The sequence below is a fragment of the Schistocerca gregaria genome, chromosome 4 (assembly GCF_023897955.1).
Source record: "Schistocerca gregaria isolate iqSchGreg1 chromosome 4, iqSchGreg1.2, whole genome shotgun sequence".
In the NCBI taxonomy this organism is placed as follows: Eukaryota; Metazoa; Arthropoda; class Insecta; order Orthoptera; family Acrididae; genus Schistocerca; species Schistocerca gregaria.
In genome coordinates this window covers 790,830,562-790,848,977 of record NC_064923.1, presented here as the reverse complement: position 1 = coordinate 790,848,977, position 18,416 = coordinate 790,830,562, and the positions used below count along the sequence as shown (strand labels likewise).

General features: G+C 44.1%; 1 protein-coding gene across 1 annotated transcript in view; it reads right to left on the bottom strand.

Annotated features, from left to right (window-relative positions):
- LOC126267939 (uncharacterized) overlaps nucleotides 1-18,416 on the bottom strand; it is an 892,931-nt gene that overhangs the window by 120,611 nt on the left and 753,904 nt on the right. Inside the window, exons 6-7 of the mRNA XM_049973250.1 lie at nucleotides 2,134-2,310; nucleotides 1,983-2,076 (exon numbers count right to left, since the gene is read on the bottom strand). Of these exons, the coding sequence (XP_049829207.1) occupies nucleotides 1,983-2,076; nucleotides 2,134-2,310 (271 nt within the window). The remainder of the gene's footprint in view (nucleotides 1-1,982; nucleotides 2,077-2,133; nucleotides 2,311-18,416) is intronic.

Sequence of the window (18,416 nt, the reverse complement as noted above, 5' to 3'; positions counted from 1 at the left end):
GACTGATGAAAAAAAAATCTTCTCCATTCCCCTTCCTGTTCCTGTTGCCACCCTATTCTACATTTACATCTATATTTATACTCTGCAAGCCACCCAACGGTGTGTGGCGGAGGGCACTTTACCTGCCACTGTCCCTTTCATGTTGCAGTCGCGTATGGTACGCGGGAAGAATGACTGCCGGAAAGTCTCCGTGCGCGCTCTAATTTTACAATCGTGATATCCTCGGGAGGTATAAGTAGAGGGAAGCTATATATTCCATACTTCATCCAGAAAAGCAATCTCTCATAACCTGGACAGCAAGCTACATCGCGATGCAGAGCGCCTCTCTTGCAGAGTCTGCTACTTGAGTTTGCTAAACACCTCCGTAACGGTATCACGCTTACCAAATAACCCCGTGACGAAACGCGCCGCTGTTCTTTGGATCTCCTCTGTCAATCGGACCCGGTACGCATCCCCCACTGATGAGCAATACTGAAGTATAGGTCGAACGAGTGTTTTGGAAGCCACCTCCTTTGTTGATGGACTACATTTTCTAAGGACTCTCCCAATGAATCTCAACCTGGCACCAGCCTTACCAGCAATTAATTTTATATGATCATTCCACTTCAAATCGTTCCGTACGCTTACTCCCAGATATTTTACAGAAATAACTGCTACCGATATTTGTTCCGCTATCGTATAAACATACAATAAAGGATCCTTCTTTCTATGTATTCGCAATACATTACATTTGTCTATGTTAAGGGTCAGTTGCCAGTCCCTGTACCAAGTGCCTATCCGCTGCAGATCTTCGTGTATTTCGCTGCAAGTTTCTAATGCTGCAAGTTCTCTGTATACTACATCATCACCCGCTAAAAGCCGCATGGAACTTCCGACACTATCTACTAGGTCATTTATATATATTGTGAAAAGTAATGGTCCCATAACACTCCCCTGTGACACGCCAGAGGTTACTTTAACGTCTGTAGACGTCCCTCTATTGTGAACAACACGCTGTGTTCTGTTTGCTAAAAACTCTTCAATCCAGCCACGCAGCTGGTCTCATATTCCGTAGGCTCTTACTTTGTTTATCAGACGACAGTGCGGAACTGTATCGAACGCCTTCCGGAAGTCAAGGAAAACAGCATCTACCTGGGAGCCTGTATCTAATATTTTCTGGGTCTCATGAACAAATAAAGCGAGTTGGGTCTCGCACGATCGCTGTTTCCGGAATCCATGTTGATTTTTACAGAGTAGATTCTGAGTTTCCACAAGTGACATGATACGAGAGCAAAAAACATGTTCTAAAATTCTACAACAGATCGACGTCAGATATATAGGTCTATAGTTTTGCGCATCTGCTCGACGACCCTTCTTGAAAACTGGGACTACCTGTGTGCTTTTCCAATCATTTGGAACCTTCCGTTCCCCTAGAGACTTGCGGTACACAGCTGTTAGAAGGGGGCAAGTTCTTTCGTGTACTCTGTGTAGAATCGAACTGATATCCCGTCAGGTCCAGTGGACTTTCCTCTGTTGAGTGATTTCAGTTGCTTTTCTATTCCTTGGACACTTATTTCGATCTCAGCCATTTTTTCGTTCTTGCCAGGATTTAGAGAAGGAACTGCAGTGCGGTCTTCCTCTGTGAAGCAGCTTTGGAAAAAGGTGTTTAGTATTTCAGCTTTACGCGTGTCATCCTCTGTTTCAATGCCATCATCATCCCAGAGTGTCTGGATTTGCTGTTTCGATCCACTCACTGATTTAACGTAAGACCAGAACTTCCTAGGATTTTCTGTCAAATCGGTACATAGAATTTTACTTTCGAATTCACTGAACGCTTTACGCATAGCCCTCCTTACGCTAACTTTGACATCGTTTAGCTGCTGTTTGTCTGTGAGGTTTTGGCAGCGCGCCAGGCGCGAGCGGTTGCAAGCTCGCTCGAGGAGATCGGTGAACAGGCCAGATTTAACAGACGGTCTGCCTCTGAACCTGTTGGGCGGACTTACCTGTGCCTGTGGTGCGGGTAGAGCAGTTTGCCGTCGGCGGCGATGCTGTTGACGGCCTTGTGCGGGTAGTCGACGCCGACGCCGACGCCGGCGGCGGCGGCGGCGGCCAGCTTTGCCTTGGCGCTCGAGTGGTGGCCGGCGCCGCCCCCGCCGCCCCCGCCGCCCCCGCCGCCCAGCCCGCAGAGGCGGCCGTACAGCCGGCGGAAGCTGCGCGCCAGCACGTCGCCCACGGTCGACAGGTAGACCAGCATCAGCGGGATGCCCACCAGCGCGTACACGATCGTCACCACCTTCCCCCACGGAGTCCGCGGCGACACGCTGCCGTACCCTGGCGACACACAGGACGCGCGCGCCTCACTCTCCGTCTCACCAAGTCCTGTCTGCTACAACTGCATTTACACACTACAGCTGCCCCTACCGATGGATTTTATGCAACCTGCAACACCTTCAAACACCACATGCGAGATTTTCGTATTCTGTCGCCCGCTACGTGCGAACTATTAGTCCTACACAGAAAATGAACAGGACCGTTTTTTAGGAAATATAATCTAGTTAAATTCCCTAGTAAAAGGTCCTTTTCATTTTTTCTGTAGGACTAGTAATTTGCATGTAGCGCGTAAGAGAATATAAAAATCTTATGCATAGACTTTGAAGGCGTTTTGGGTTGCATAAAGCCCATCGGTAGGGGCAGTTGAATCACCCTGTATACGGTGGTATTGCTGCATGGGGACAAACTGCATGGAACCATCACTGGAACGACAAGGAGTTGGTTCAAATGGCTCTGAGCACTATGGGACTCAACTGCTGTGGTCATTAGCCCCTAGAACTTAGAACTACTTAAACCTAACTAACCTAAGGACGTCACACACATCCATGCCCGAGGCAGGATTCGAACCTGCGACCGTAGCAGTCGCACGGTTCCGGACTGCGCGCCTAGAACCGCGAGACCACCGCGGCCGGCCGATAAGGAGTGAAAACTGTCAAATTAACACATGGCCAGGAATGCATGATATTTCTACTACAGGGCGCACATTAATTCATCATATCTGTACAGTTCAATGCAGTGCACGGAATGTTGTCATGTGATCACCATTAGATGAAATGTAGAAAGTGGCCCCCACGGACCTCGAAGCATGCACGAACACGACACAGCAATGACCTATATACAGGGTGGTCCATTGATCGTGACCAGGCCAAATATCTCACGAAATAAGAGTCAAACGAAAAAACTACAAAGAACGAGACTTGTATAGCTTCAAGCGGGAAACCAGATGGCGCTATGGTTGGCCCGCTAGGTGGCACTGCCATAGTTCAAACGGATATCAACTGCTTTTTTTTTTAAACACTAACCCCACTTTTTATTACATCTTCGTATAGTACGTAGAGAAATATGAATGTTTTAGTTGGACCACTTTTTTCGCTTTATGATTGATGGCGCTGTAATAGTCACAAACATATGGCTCAAAATTTTAGGCGAACAGTTGGTAACAGGTGGGATTTTAAAATTAAAATAAAGAACGTAGGTACGTTTGAACATTTGATTTCGGTTGTTCCAATGCGATACATGTACCTTTCTCAACTTATCATTTCTGAGGACGCATGCTGTTACAGCGTGATTAAATGTAAATATCACATTACTGCAATAAATGCTCAAAATGATGTCCGTCAACCTCAGAGGATTTAGCAATACGTGTAACGACATTCCTCTCAACAGCGAGTAGTTCGTCTTCCTTAATGTTCGCACATGCATCGACAATGCGCTGACGCATGTTGTCAGGCGTTGTCGGTGGATCACGGTAGCAAATATCCTTCAACTTTTCGCACAGAAAGAAATGCGGGGATGTCAGATCCGATGAACGTGCGGGCCATGGTATGGTGCTTCGATGACCAATCCACCTGTCATGAAATATGCTATTCAATACCGTTTCAACCGCACACGAGCTATGTTCCGGACATCCATCATGTTGGAAGTACGTCGCCATTCTGTCACGCAGTGAAACATCTTGTAGCAACATCGGTAGAACATACGTAGGAAATCAGCATACATTGCACCATTCAGATTGCCATCGATAAAATGGGGGCCAATTATCCATCCTCTCATAATGCCGCGACGTACATTAACCCGCCAAGGTCGCTCATGTTCCACTTGTCGGTGCCTTCGTGGATTTTTCGTTGCCCAATAGTGCATATTATGCCGGTTTGCGTTAACGCTGTTGGTGAATAACACTTCGTCGCTAATTAGAACGCGTGCAAAAAATGTGTCATCGTCCCTTAATTTCTCTTGTGCCCAGTGGCACAACTGTGCACGACGTTCAGAGTTGTCGCCATGCAATTCCTGGTGCATAGAAATATGGTACGGGTACAATCGATGTTGATGTAGCAGTCTCAACATCGACGTTTTTGAAATTCCAGATTCTTGCGCAATTTGTCTGCAATTGATGTGCGGATTAGCCGCGACAGCAGCATCTACCTGGGCATCATCATTTGTTGCAGGTCGTGGTTGACGTTTCACATGTGGTTGAACACTTCCTGTTTCCTTAAATAACGTAATTATCCGGTGAACGGTGCGGACACTTGGATGATTTCCAGGATACCGAGCAGCATACATGCCCGTTGGGAATTTTGATCACAACAGCTATACAGCAACACGATATTGACTTTTTCCGCAATTGGTAAACGGTCCATTTTAACAATGGTAATGTATCACGAAGCAAATACCGTCCGCACTGGCGGAATGTTACGTGATACCACGTACGTTTGCGTTTGTGACTATTACAGACCCATCCATCACAAAGCGAAAAAAGTGGTCCAACTAAGGCATTCATATTTCTTTACGTACTACACAAATATGTAATAAGAAATGGGGGTTCCTATTTAAAAAAATGCAGTTAATATGCGTTTGACCTATGACAGCGCCATCTAGCGGGCCAACCATAGCGCTATCTGGTTTCCCCCTTCAAGCTAAACGAGTTTCGTTCTTTGTAGTTGTTTCGTTTGACGCTTATTTCTTGAGATATTTGGCCCGGTCACTATCAATGGACCACCCTGTATATGTAGAAATGTGCCATCCTGAAATTAAATGGTCTCACAGGCGGCATGAAGGTGTTCTTCCAGTGTCTGTACGTCCGGGATGGGCTGGGTACGCACAGTTTCTTTCTGGTGGCCCCCAAAGGTAGAAATCTAAAACCTTCAGGTCTGGCGACCGGGCAGGTCATGCTACCGGATCACGTCGTCCGATCTGTCGACCAAGCTAGATGAAATGCGGTTAGCTGGAGCACCATCATGTAGCTACATTATACTTCGTACAACCAAAGGTACATCATCCAGCGAGTGAGATATTGTCACCTGCAGGAAGTGCAGATATTTCTCGCTTGTGAGACGTTTTGGAAAAATGACTGGTCGAACGAGGCGGTCGCCAGTAATCCCCACCAATAGATTGAGGCTGAACTGGTGTTGATGTTTCGCTGGTATTAAACCACGGGTATTTACCGTAGGCCACAGGTGAGTTTTGTAAAGGAAGATAATTCTCCCCCTTGTGAAGATAGCCTCGTCTGTTAATAGGATGACGGAAATTCTAGAAGAGTATGGCCAGTGCAACAAACCAGCGATAAAACCGTCGCACAATTGGCCAAGTTGCTTCGAAGCCTGGACAGAATAGAATAAAAAGGTGCGCGTTCCAACTTTATTCCCGAGAGACCTTGCGTAGACTGTTCTGGTGTGTACTACTGCGATGTCATTCCAGACTCTGTTAGGTACGATATTTGCCGTGACAGTTGATGGTAAACAGTGAATCATACAACGACACATATTTCGGATATTGTGTGTGTTACGCGTTTAATATATGACATCGATCCTGCCTAGCTGTCAGGATAAAATAAGATGGGTAGCAGAGCCGAATCTATATTTATGATATTTTAACCGGTGTACTGATGTTTATCGACGTAAAACTGAATTACTACCGACATGATACAAAATCGTTGGCTGCAAAATTTCCTCTGTGTGGCTCTACTTTTGTAAATGGCTCTCCTATTACTTTTATAGTATGTTTTTGCACCCACATATTCACACTTTTTTAGTCAGCGGCCATTTCTCTGTCGTGGAAGTGCCACACGGTAAAAATGGGTCCCTCATTATTGTAATTATCTCATAAACTATTACCTGAACAAAAAATATCATTTTGGGTTTTCTGTAGAATTCTCAGGCAACTATTCGGAATTGTGACCATAATTTTTTCGCCAATTAGCAGATAATTGTTTTACAGGATTAAATTTTCTCCGAGTAATATGGTTTTTTTCTCAAAATTCTGCACAACTATTAAATTTTTGTTAAGAGAACTCTAGAACTAAAACATACCTACCAAGAACTCAAAAAATGTATATTTCTCGAAACTCAGGTGCCATCTTCACTGGACTCAGGACGTTCTACAATAACGTCCGATGCCGACATCAGTCCATATCGTTTCGATGCACGGATTTGGCATAATCGAATCTGCTGCGTTGCCGACTGGTCAGCTACGTGAAGATGCGTAGAAGCTCGGAATAAGGATACCCGGCATTACCGAGAAGATTTTACACGCAAACATTCACTTGAGGAGACGATGCACATCGCATTCTGTTGACTTCTCCCATCTTCGGTTCCATTCACATCGAGAGTCCAAAAAAAGGGCAACTGAAGAACATAAATAGATGCCACCTGAGGTAAAGGGTCCGCTTTTCGAACCATCTCCCAGCGGATAATTCGACAGCGACCCTTATGAAAGCAATAATGACACAAGCGACGAATGTGTTTACGATTGCGGCTGTTGAATGCAAAGTATTGAATAAAACATTTCAGTACGGCAATTCCTACTCGTTATCGGCAACACGAAGTTTTACTCGAATCCGCTAAATTTATAATTTTTGATCCTCCAAATTGGATCTTCTATTTTGAATTTTGTAGTTCTGACATCAGAGTCCTAATCAGCAGTCCAAAGGTCCTAAAGGGAACACAGTTCTTTGGGATGTTATATCCGTTTTTCTATTATGCCCACGTTTTGAAGCGAGTCAGTTGGTCCACAGTGGGTCGCCGAGGAGGCAAAACATAGGTACTAAGGTTTGCAGGCGTTGTAAGTGATACGTGTAGTGGGAATTGTCATGACGGCTGTTCCACACGGTCGTGTGCCCCACACAATGCTGACGGGCACTTGCTGGTGCTGATACTGGGTCATGTTCTACAGTTCAGCATGTGTTGCTCCAAGTCCTGTGTACGTACCAGGAGCATCTGCCTTTCACGGTCAACCATTTCCGTAAACGGGCCTCTCTCACACAAACGACGGAACACAGTAGGAAACAGTTTATGGTGAAGTTTCCGGACGGCGAGCATACTTTTACCGGTACGCTCGTGCTACTACCCTTCCACTGACATTTGCCTCTCCGTATATAAGGACCGTGTCGCCCTGTTCCAGGTCTGAATACTAAGTCACCGTTTCTGAGCCCTGCATTTCACCATGCACGTCCACGCCAGAGTGATCCCGCAGCAACAGTGATGAGGATGCCCGTTAGTACCGTCGAGAGAGCTCACAGCCGTCTTGGACAACGTTTGAGTATGGAGCTGAAACACTATTACAGACAGGGCATTCCCACTTTTTTTTCTTTATTGTGATTTCATTCCTCTGCACCATATGGGCAGGGGAGGGCTGCCAGCGGCATTATCCACCGCTCTTCAGCCGAGTGACATGACAAATAATAAAAGAATAAAATGTTACATATAAGGCGATAAAAAAAGGGGGACCTAAAACAGAGTGAGGGGAAATAATGGAGGTGAAAATACACTGGCATGGTGCGTTCATGGGGGGACAATTAAAAAAGTCGACATAAAGCTAAAAAACACAGATGGCAATTCGTAGAACACAAAAAAGAGACTGACGCCACACGCACAGGTTAAAAGTTGGCCACAGTATTAAAAACACTCCAGAGCAGCACACTTTAAATCCATTTGCAGCGCTCACGGTGAAGAATAAAACTGCCAGGTGGGATCTGCCGAGGGAGAGGCCAGAGAGGATGGAAAAGGAGGGGAGAACAAGATGCAGCACTAAAGGGGGCGGGATGAAAAGAGTAGGGGCGTCAGCGGGTGTACCAAGAGGCAGGAGACAGGTGGGGCAGGAGAGGAAGAGGAAGACAAGGCAGGAGGGAGTGCAGAGACACTGAAAGGAAGCACAGGAGAGGGAGGGAGAGTAGGAGGGGAAAGCCGCTCAGGAGAAGTGAGGGGGAGGAGAGGGAGTCTTGAGGAGGAGGCATGAGGAAGATGGGGTTAGGTAGGGTAGATTCCAGGGTGAAGCTCATCATCCGGGAGAGGTAGATGGTGGAAGTTGTGTTGGGAAAGGAGGCGGAGGGTGTGGAGATGGAGAGAGGGTGGGACACATCGGTAAAGGCGCGGAAACGGGCTGGGGCTGGAGAGAAAGGCAGACACCAGGAGGTGAGGCGGATCAAGGTGGCGCACAATATATAGTGTGCGGATATTTTCAAGGAAAAGTAGAAGGTGGGGGAAGGGCATGAGGTCGTAGAGGATGCGCATGGGAGACGGAATGCGGATGCGGAAGATGATGCAAAGTGGCAATCCCATTTGCCTGGTGTTTTCTTATGTATGCTTTCAGTCACTCATACCTACATAGTGAAAGATCTTTTACCTCCACTCTCAAATGGGTTTACCTCCCTTGAACGCATTTCTGGCCATATGACCAGTGGTGTAGCTAGGTGGTTTGGCATTCCCCGCCCCACCAAGCCTACAGAAATATAAAATTTTTGGGAGGAAGCAAATTTTGATAAAAGTGGTTAAGTAAGAATGGTATACCAGGTGTAGAAGTAAGACACTGGAGTTTTCCTATAGATGGTGCTAGCCATCAGTCAATGGTTTTCCACTGGGATGGATGTTATTGTGCAGGGGATGTTATACTGCCAGGCCACATTTTAAATGGGCCACTATGTTCAGTCAACGATTAGTTGGTCTGGAGATGGCTGAGGTTTTGGTAGAGCTCCCCAAAGTCTGTCTGTGTCGACATGTGTATACTGCATCTCTCCAAACTTCACATATACCTATTTCACTTAGTGTGCACGAAACCTAATTTTTCTGATCCAAAGTTGTTTCATATGGATACAGAAAATTTCGTCTGTTGGGTAAAAGGCTGTGACCCATATGAAGTAATAAGGTGACACTCTAACAAACTGAACACACACATATGTGGCCGATAATCGTTATGACACAACGTCTCAAAACAGAAAGATTATTGGGCTAATAAAAGAGAAGGTAAATGGGTCACAGATTCTGGAGTTTGTGGTTCTCAGATCGAAAATTAATTCATACTGTACTGACACAGGTCCTGCCTGAAGGCAGGTTAAGCTGTGCTACATCTGTTCTCAATAGCTGTCACAACTGATGATTACAAGGAGTGCCTGTTTATCAGTGCTCCATCTCAACCTTCGCAAATGGTGCACAAAATAAATGTTTGACTGTGAGACAATGTGGTACTTTATCTCACCTGAAAGTCAACCTGTGCGTAATAAAGACAAATGTTTTGTCTGTGAGGAATCTATTAACTAGGAGTGAAGGGACGATTGAGAGTGGATGGGTTTTTATTTCTAAATAGGAAATGTATGCACAAGTGTGTGCAGAATAGTAGTGTGGGTCATCTGTTATAGCGTAAATAGGTGTGTGTTCATATGCACACACCTATGTTTTGTGTGTGTGTGTGTGTGTGTGTGTGTGTGTGTGTGTGTGTGTGTGTGTGTGTCCTCCACCTTCTACTAATTGTAACAACCAGTAAATTAATGTCTCATTTCCCATGTAAAAATAATGAAAAATCTATATATTGAAACAGTGACATAAAAGATTGAAATGCGAGTCAAAAAATTTTTTTGCTGTTGAAAACCGAATTATCAAAGGAGTATCTATTGTGTAAGAAAACGTATCAGAAAATAATAATTAAATTTTTTAAAGACTGCATGGGAAATGTAGTATATACACTCCTGGAAATTGAAATAAGAACACCGTGAATTCATTGTCCCAGGAAGGGGAAACTTTATTGACACGTTCCTGGGGTCAGATACATCACATGATCACACTGACAGAACCACAGGCACATAGACACAGGCAACAGAGCATGCACAATGTCGGCACTAGTACAGTGTACATCCATCTTTCGCAGCAATGCAGGCTGCTATTCTCCCATGGAGACGATCGTAGAGATGCTGGATGTAGTCCTGTGGAACGGCTTGCCATGCCATTTCCACCTGGCGCCTCAGTTGGACCAGCGTTCGTGCTGGACGTGCAGACCGCGTGAGACGACGCTTCATCCAGTCCCAAACATGCTCAATGGGGGACAGATCCGGAGATCTTGCTGGCCAGGGTAGTTGACTTACACCTTCTAGAGCACGTTGGGTGGCATGGGATACATGCGGACGTGCATTGTCCTGTTGGAACAGCAAGTTCCCTTGCCGGTCTAGGAATGGTAGAACGATGGGTTCGATGACGGTTTGGATGTACCGTGCACTATTCAGTGTCCCCTCGACGATCACCAGAGGTGTACGGCCAGTGTAGGAGATCGCTCCCCACACCATGATGCCGGGTGTTGGCCCTGTGGTCCTCGGTCGTATGCAGTCCTGATTGTGGCGCTCACCTGCACGGCGCCAAACACGCATACGACCATCATTGGCACCAAGGCAGAAGCGACTCTCATCGCTGAAGACGACACGTCTCCATTCGTCCCTCCATTCACGCCTGTCGCGACACCACTGGAGGCGGGCTGCACGATGTTGGGGCGTGAGCGGAAGACGGCCTAACGGTGTGCGGGACCGTAGCCCAGCTTCATGGAGACGGTTGCGAATGGTCCTCGCCGATACCCCAGGAGCAACAGTGTCCCTAATTTGCTGGGAAGTGGCGGTGTGGTCCCCTACGGCACTGCGTATGATCCTACGGTCTTGGCGTGCATCCGTGCGTCACTGCGGTCCGGTCCCAGGTCGACGGGCACGTGCACCTTCCGCCGACCACTGGCGACAACATCGATGTACTGTGGAGACCTCATGCCCCACGTGTTGAGCAATTCGGCGGTACGTCCACCCGGCCTCCCGCATGCCCACGATACGCCCTCGCTCAAAGTCCGTCAACTGCACATACGGTTCACGTCCACGCTGTCGCGGCATGCTACCAGTGTTAAAGACTGCGATGGAGCTCCGTATGCCACGGCAAACTGGCTGACACTGACGGCGGCGGTGCACAAATGCTGCGCAGCTAGCGCCATTCGACGGCCAACACCGCGGTTCCTGTTGTGTCCGCTGTGCCGTGCGTGTGATCATTGCTTGTACAGCCCTCTCGCAGTGTCCGAAGCAAGTATGGTGGGTCTGACACACCGGTGTCAATGTGTTCTTTTTTCCATTTCCAGGAGTGTAGGTTCTTTTTTTTTACTAGTATTAGCATAAAAAATAGTATATCTATATGTGTATGTCTATACGAATTGTCTCTGTACAAATTGCAAGTATTGGTGCAAAAAAAGGTATGTTTATGTATTTATGTGTATAAGTTGTTTCCTATTATATACTGAAGTAGAGAAGAAAATATTAACAAAAATTAAATATTTTGCAAAACGTCTTTATCGAAGAAAGCCTATTGTTAATTAATCAACATTTGTTATGAAAGAGAAAATAAGTCACACAATGGATACTGACATTGAATTTGCTGCTGTTTTCATGTCACACAGTTGATGGAGATGCTCGGGCAAACAGCCCACCTTCATTTCAGACACACAATTACCTTTTAGGCAAGGGCGTAGTATCAGATTGGACCATGACCTCCATCCCGGGACTCATACCTGCACTGATCCACAACTGGTGTTTTTAGTGGTTACGTTATGGTCCACTTATTTTGGTTAAGAAAACTAAATGTGGTAAGAAATGAACACATTTTACAGCACTATGTACTGCATTCAACAGAGCAACAGTTTGGAGATGGTGATTGTGTCATTACGACAATGCAGTCTGTCATAACACAGCACATTTGAGGCAATGGGCTGTGGACAATAACATTCCAGAAATGGACTAGACTGCACAGAGTTGCAACGCAATTTTCCGACAACACACCTGTAGAATCTTGTACCACAATGAAGCATAGGAGAGAATGTTGTTATGGGTGGCTTGTATCCTCTTTTTACAACAAAAATGCACAGTTCTTCATTTACACGAACTGAGAATATTTACTTAACTTGAATGGAGTACATGTTTTGTGGTACAAGCTCATAAATAATCGTCCTCTTGCACACTGATGTAATTTCCATATCAGTTATACTGCTATTACAAACTTTAGGTTCTCACTACTAGTAAAGAACAATTCTAGCTGACGTAAACTAATCCCACTGTAGTCACTAACCTCGTCGCTATGTCCTGTCGTAGCCTGTGACGAAGTAAACCTGCTCTGCGAGTAAACTGACGGGCGCCAAACTGGATGATTGAGTGAAGGCTTTCTGGCCAGCGGCGGATGCCGAAATACATCCTATCGAGAGGACGATGGCGGCGTATTGCTTTTCGGTGTGTGTGTGTGTGTGTGTGTGTGTGTGTGTGTGTGTGTGTGTGTGTGTGTGTGTGCGTGTGGCTGCCCTCTCTTGTGATAGGCACGCATGACCCAGCACCTACTAATCTAAATTTAGCGCGGACTTCAATGTTAAATGCTTATAAGAAATGCTTATAAGTGTTTCCACAACGAACTTTGTCCCGAAACCTGGCACAAAATCCAAAGAGATTCTGGTCGTATGTGAAGTATGTTAGCGGCGAGAAACAATCATTACCTTCCCTGTGTGATAGCAAATGGAGATACTATCGAAGACACCGCTGCCAAAGCAGAGTTACTAAACACAGCCTTTCGAAATGCCTTCACAAAAGAAGACGAAATAAATATTCCAGAATTCGAATCAAGAACAGCTGCCAACATGAGTAACGTAGAAGTAAATATCCTCGGAGTAGTGCAGAAATTTGAATCACTTAATAAAAGCTAGTCTTCAGGTCCAGACTGTATACCAATTAGGTTTCTCTCAGAGTATGCTGATGCATTAGCTCCATTCTTAACAATCATATATAACCGTTCGCACGACGAAACATCCGTACGCAAAGACTGGAAAGTTGCACAGGTCACACCAATATTCAAGAAAGGTAGTAGGAGTAATCTACTAAATTACAGGCCCATATCGTTAACGTGGATATGCAGCAGGATTTTGGAACATATATTGTGCTCGAACATTATGAATCACCCCGAAGGAAACGGTCTATTGACACACAGTCAACATGGGTTTAGAAAATATCGTTCTTAGTAGGAAGTATGCAGCAGACTTCAGCAGTTACGGTGGCCAGGAAAATTGCAAAGTCTAAGAGAAAGAAGAAGGTTCTGCTGTTAGGTTGTTCTCATGGTAGAGGTGTAGGCCAGCAGTTGCTGCAGGAAGTGTTGGGTAGTGAGTACCAGGTTACCAGCATTGTGAAGCCTAATGCAGGATTGGCTCAGGTGACTGTTAACATAAAGGGGTTATGAAGGGATTTTACTAAAGAGGATCAGGCAGTGATGGTGGGTGGGGCTGGTACAGGGAGTCATATAGCGCTCGTAGAAAAAAGTCTTCCGAGACTGTTACCTGAAATGCTCCTCCATGATACTGACAAGAGGGAGATTGAGTTAATAATTAAATCACTAAAGACTAAGAACTCTCATGGATATGACGGGGTATCTAGCAGAATACTGAAGTATTGTCCTATGTATGTTAGCCCAGTACTTAGCCATATCTGTAACTTTTCCTTTAGGAGTGGTCGGTATCCTGACCGATTAAAGTACTCAGTAGTGAAGCCACTTTATAAAAAAGGAGATAGGGATAATGTTGACAATTATAGACCTATTTCTATGCCATCGGTGTTTGCTAAAGTTATCGAGAAGGTTGTATATACAAGGTTACTGAAGCATTTAAATTCACATAATTTGCTGACAAATGCTACATTACTGTCAAATGCTATATTCTCTTTCCTCTGTGAGTTTTTGGACGGATTAAATAAAAGGTTGCGAACGCTAGGTGTTTTCTTTGATTTAACGAAGGCTTTTGATTGTGTTGACCACAAAATATTGCTGCAGAAGTTGGACCATTATGGAGTAAGGGGAGTAGCTTACAATTGGTTCGCCTCTTACTTTAAGAACAGAAAGCAGAAGGTAATTCTCTGCAATATTGAGAGTGGTAGTGGTGTTCAGTCCCAATGGGGCACTGTTAAATGGGGCGTTCCCGAAGGGTCGGTGCTGGGGCTGCTGCTGTTTCTTATTTATATAAGTGATATGCCTTCTAGTGTTAGAGGTGATTCAAAAATATTTCTGTTTGCTGATGACACTAGCTTGATAGTGAAGGATTTTGTGTGTAATATTGAAACATCATCAAATAATGTAGTTCATGAAATAAGTTCGTGGCTTGTGGAAAATAATTTGATGCTAAATCACAGTAAGACTCAGTTTTTACAGTTTCTAACTCACAATTCAACAAGAACTGATATTTTGATCAGACAGAATGGGCATATTATAAGCGAGACGGAACAGTTCAAGTTCCTAGGCGTTCGGATAGATAGTAAGCTGTTGTGGAAAGCCCATGTTCAGGATCTTGTTCAGAAACTAAATCCTACTTTATTTAGCATTAGAACAGTATCTGAAATAAGTGACAGTTCAACACGAAAAGTAGTCTACTTCGCATATTTTCATACGCTTATGTCATGGTATTATTTTTTTGGGTGATTATTCTGATTCAAAAAGGGTATTTTTGGCTCAAAAACAGGCTGTTCGAACTATATGTGGTGTAAGTTCGAGAACCTCTTGTCGACCCCTATTCAATAGTCTAGGAATTCTGAAATTGCCCTCACAGTATGTATTTTCTTTAATGTCTTTTGTTGTTAGCAATATTAGCTTATTCCCAAGAGTTAGCAGCTTTCACTCAGTTAATACTAGGCAGAAATCAAATCTGCATGTGGAATGCACTTCCTTGACTCTTGTGCAGAAAGGAGTGCACTATTCTGCTGCATCCATTTTCAATAAGCTACCACAAGAACTCAAAAATCTTAGCAGTAGCCCAAACGCCTTTAAGTCTAAACTGAAGAGTTTCCTCTTGGCTCACTCCTTCTATTCTGTCGAGGAGCTCCTGGAAGAGCTGAAAAAATAAGCAAATTCTAGTGCTACATTGTTAATTTTCTTTATTTAAATTTACGAATTGTCGCCTGAATACGTTTCTTGTATTTCATTTTATCTGTTTCTACTATCGTGTTATAATTCAATTTATTGACTCGTTCCATGATCATGGAGACTTCTCCTTAATTTGGTTCCAAGGAACAATAAATAAACAAATAAATAACACAAGTAGCTCTTTATTCACATGGAGTGCTGAGTGCTATTGACAAGGAATTTCAGGTCGATTCTGTATTTCTGGATTTCCGGAAGGCTTTTGACACTGTACCACACAAGCAGCTCGTAGTGAAATTGCGTGCTTATGGAATATCTTCTCAGTTATGTGACTGGATTTGCGATTTCCTGTCAGAGAGGTCACAGTTCGTAGTAACTGACGGAAAGTCATCGAGTAAAACAAAAGTGATTTCTGGCGTTCCCCAAGGTAGTGTTATAGGCCCTTTGCTGTTCCTTGTCTTTATAAATGATTTGGGAGACAATCTGTGCAGCCGTCTTCGGTTGGTGGCAGATGACGTTATCGTTTATCGACTAATAAAGTCATCGGAAGTTCAATACAAAGTGCAAATCGATTTAGAAGAACTATAGGAATGGTGCGAAAAGTGGCAGTTGACCATAAATAACGAAAAGTGTGAGGTCATCCAAATGAGTGCCAAAAGGAACCAGTTAAACTTCGGTTACACGATAAATAAGTCTAATCTAAGAGCCGTAAATTCAACTAAATACCTAGGTATTACAATTACGAACAACTTAAATTGGAAGAAACACATAGAAAATGTTGTGGGGAAGGCTAACCAAAGACTGTGTTTTATTGGCAGGACACTTAGAAAATGCAGCAGACCTACTAAGGAGACTGCCTACACTACGCTTGTCCGTCCTCTTTTAGAATACTGCTGCGTGGTGTGGGATCCTTACCAGATAACACTGACGGACTACATCGAAAAAGTTCTTTTTTCTCGATGCGACGGAATCTTCTCACGAAATTCCATTCATCAACTTTGTCCTCCGATTGCGAAAATATTTTGTTGACACCGACCTACATAGGGAGGAACGGTCACCACGATAAAATAAGTAGGTCAGAGCTCGTACGGAAAGATATAGGTGTTCATTTTTCCGCTCGCTGTACGAGATTGGAATAATAGAGAACTGAGAAGGTGGTTCGATGAACCCTCTGCCAGGCACTTAAATGTGATTTGCAGAGTATGCATGTAGATGTAGATCTTCGCGCTTCAACTTCGCCGACTGGTATGTCGGGGGCAGCTTACACCAGCGCCGTGTCTGGTTTCAGCTCTTGAGCTGACGTTTTAACACATAAATTCAGACAGCTCATTAAAAGTGTCCCCAGCAGAGTTCAAACCGTTACAAGGATGGCTGGGGACACACCCCATGCTATTATTCACTAATAGGTTGGAAGTTATACACACAGGCTAAAATTTTTAAGACAATTTTGTATTGAACTAGAGATGGTCAGATATAATGCTGACTGTGTAGTAGCGTCGCTGCTCAACAGCAATCGCTGATTCAAGTTGTTATGGGTAATGTGTGACAGTAACTTTAAATAGAGAGATGTATGGCGGACTCTCTAATGTAAAGACTTGTTATACGTGATGTGCACTGGATATATAATTACTGGCTACGGGCAGTAATGGTTTTTATTTGCAAGATACCACACTGGAAATACTAAAGGTTAAAGAAATTTGTTTTGTTACCTATACAATGCGTATGACAGTGTACAGCACCCACATCCAATGATTTCCTAAAGCTAATTGTTAATCTATAATTGGCTTTAAAAGAGTCAAAATGCAAGTTTTAAATTTAGTGCTATATTGTTACTTACTTCAAGTCAATATCAGTCTCCAGATCCATGTCTTTTTGATTAACTATTTTACTCAAGAGTTGCAGTCATATTTGATTTAATTAAAATGTATGCTAAGCAACTGCCTTGCACAATACCTGTATGCTAACTATACAATTTAAAATACTAACAGAGAGCAGTGCAAAGAACGTTATGATTGTGCAGATAAAGCTAAGAAATTTTACTATTTCAGGGATGGCCTTCATTAAGCACAGGGAACATTATTTTCAAACTCATCAAGATTTGTTTTATTACTAGGGCAACTTTCAAATAAATAGTGTTACATCAGATTCAGTTTTGTGTTACTTAAATTCATGCAGTTGCGGTTTGGTTTAAAGTAATTGACGGTATACAGTCTCACAATCAGAAAAGTTCAGCACGGGACAAAGCTCATAAGCGACGAGATGAAATACACGTTCGCATGCCATTCCCATTCTAATAAGTGTGTTGCAGGCCACGGTCAGTTAAGAACTTTCAGCTTTGCTGCGCGTCAGCAATCGTAAGTATCGAAATAATTATGAAAAATCCGCCTCGATTGCACAAACTACCTGGTGTTTACGTAGGTTTGAGCGTGTTCACGGATGGTAACGTGTCCCCCCCCCCCCCCCCCCCCATTTTGGAACGTTTTCTCTCCGACTGTGATGAGGGCTTGGTTAGCCAAGAACACCATTTGTATTTTCTTATTGCTGCCCGCTTCTAGGAGGTATTTTATGTATCTTCGTTGGCTTCTATGTAATTATAAGGTCATGGAACCAAGGTATGTTATAAATCTTTAAAGTCTTCTGATTACAGCCTGGTCGGCCGCTTAGTATTATGGCGATGTTGCGACTATGGTTGTTTCTGTTGCAGATACCATTAGTGCGGTTTTATCCGTTAACAATAACGTCCTTAGCACAGATATCTTTTTAGTTTAGTCGTAATTTCTACCTAATTCTAGGGCCTCTATATTAGCTTGTTAACAATAACGTCCTTAGCACAGATATCTTTTTAGTTTAGTCGTAATTTCTACCTAATTCTAGGGCCTCTATATTAGCTTGTGGCTGATTTACCATCCGTGCACAAAGTTTTTGGTGCGTTGCTATAAAATATGTCTTAATTCCCTCAACATCACTTATATCATTTTCTCAATTTGCTATGTGTGCGACAACTTTTGGCAATCAGTTAGGTCCCGATCCGTGTTAACTTTGTAATCCCGCTCCCATGCATAAGAAGAGCGTTTCCTAGCCACGCTCATGCGCAGCGATTTCGATAGCCGCGCACGTGAGCAGCCTGCGGTGCCTCTGTTAGGTGGAGACCCTGTGACCATCGTACGTTGGCTGTGGAGAGGCAGCACACACAGGGTTGAGATAAGTAATATTATTGACTTGGTACAT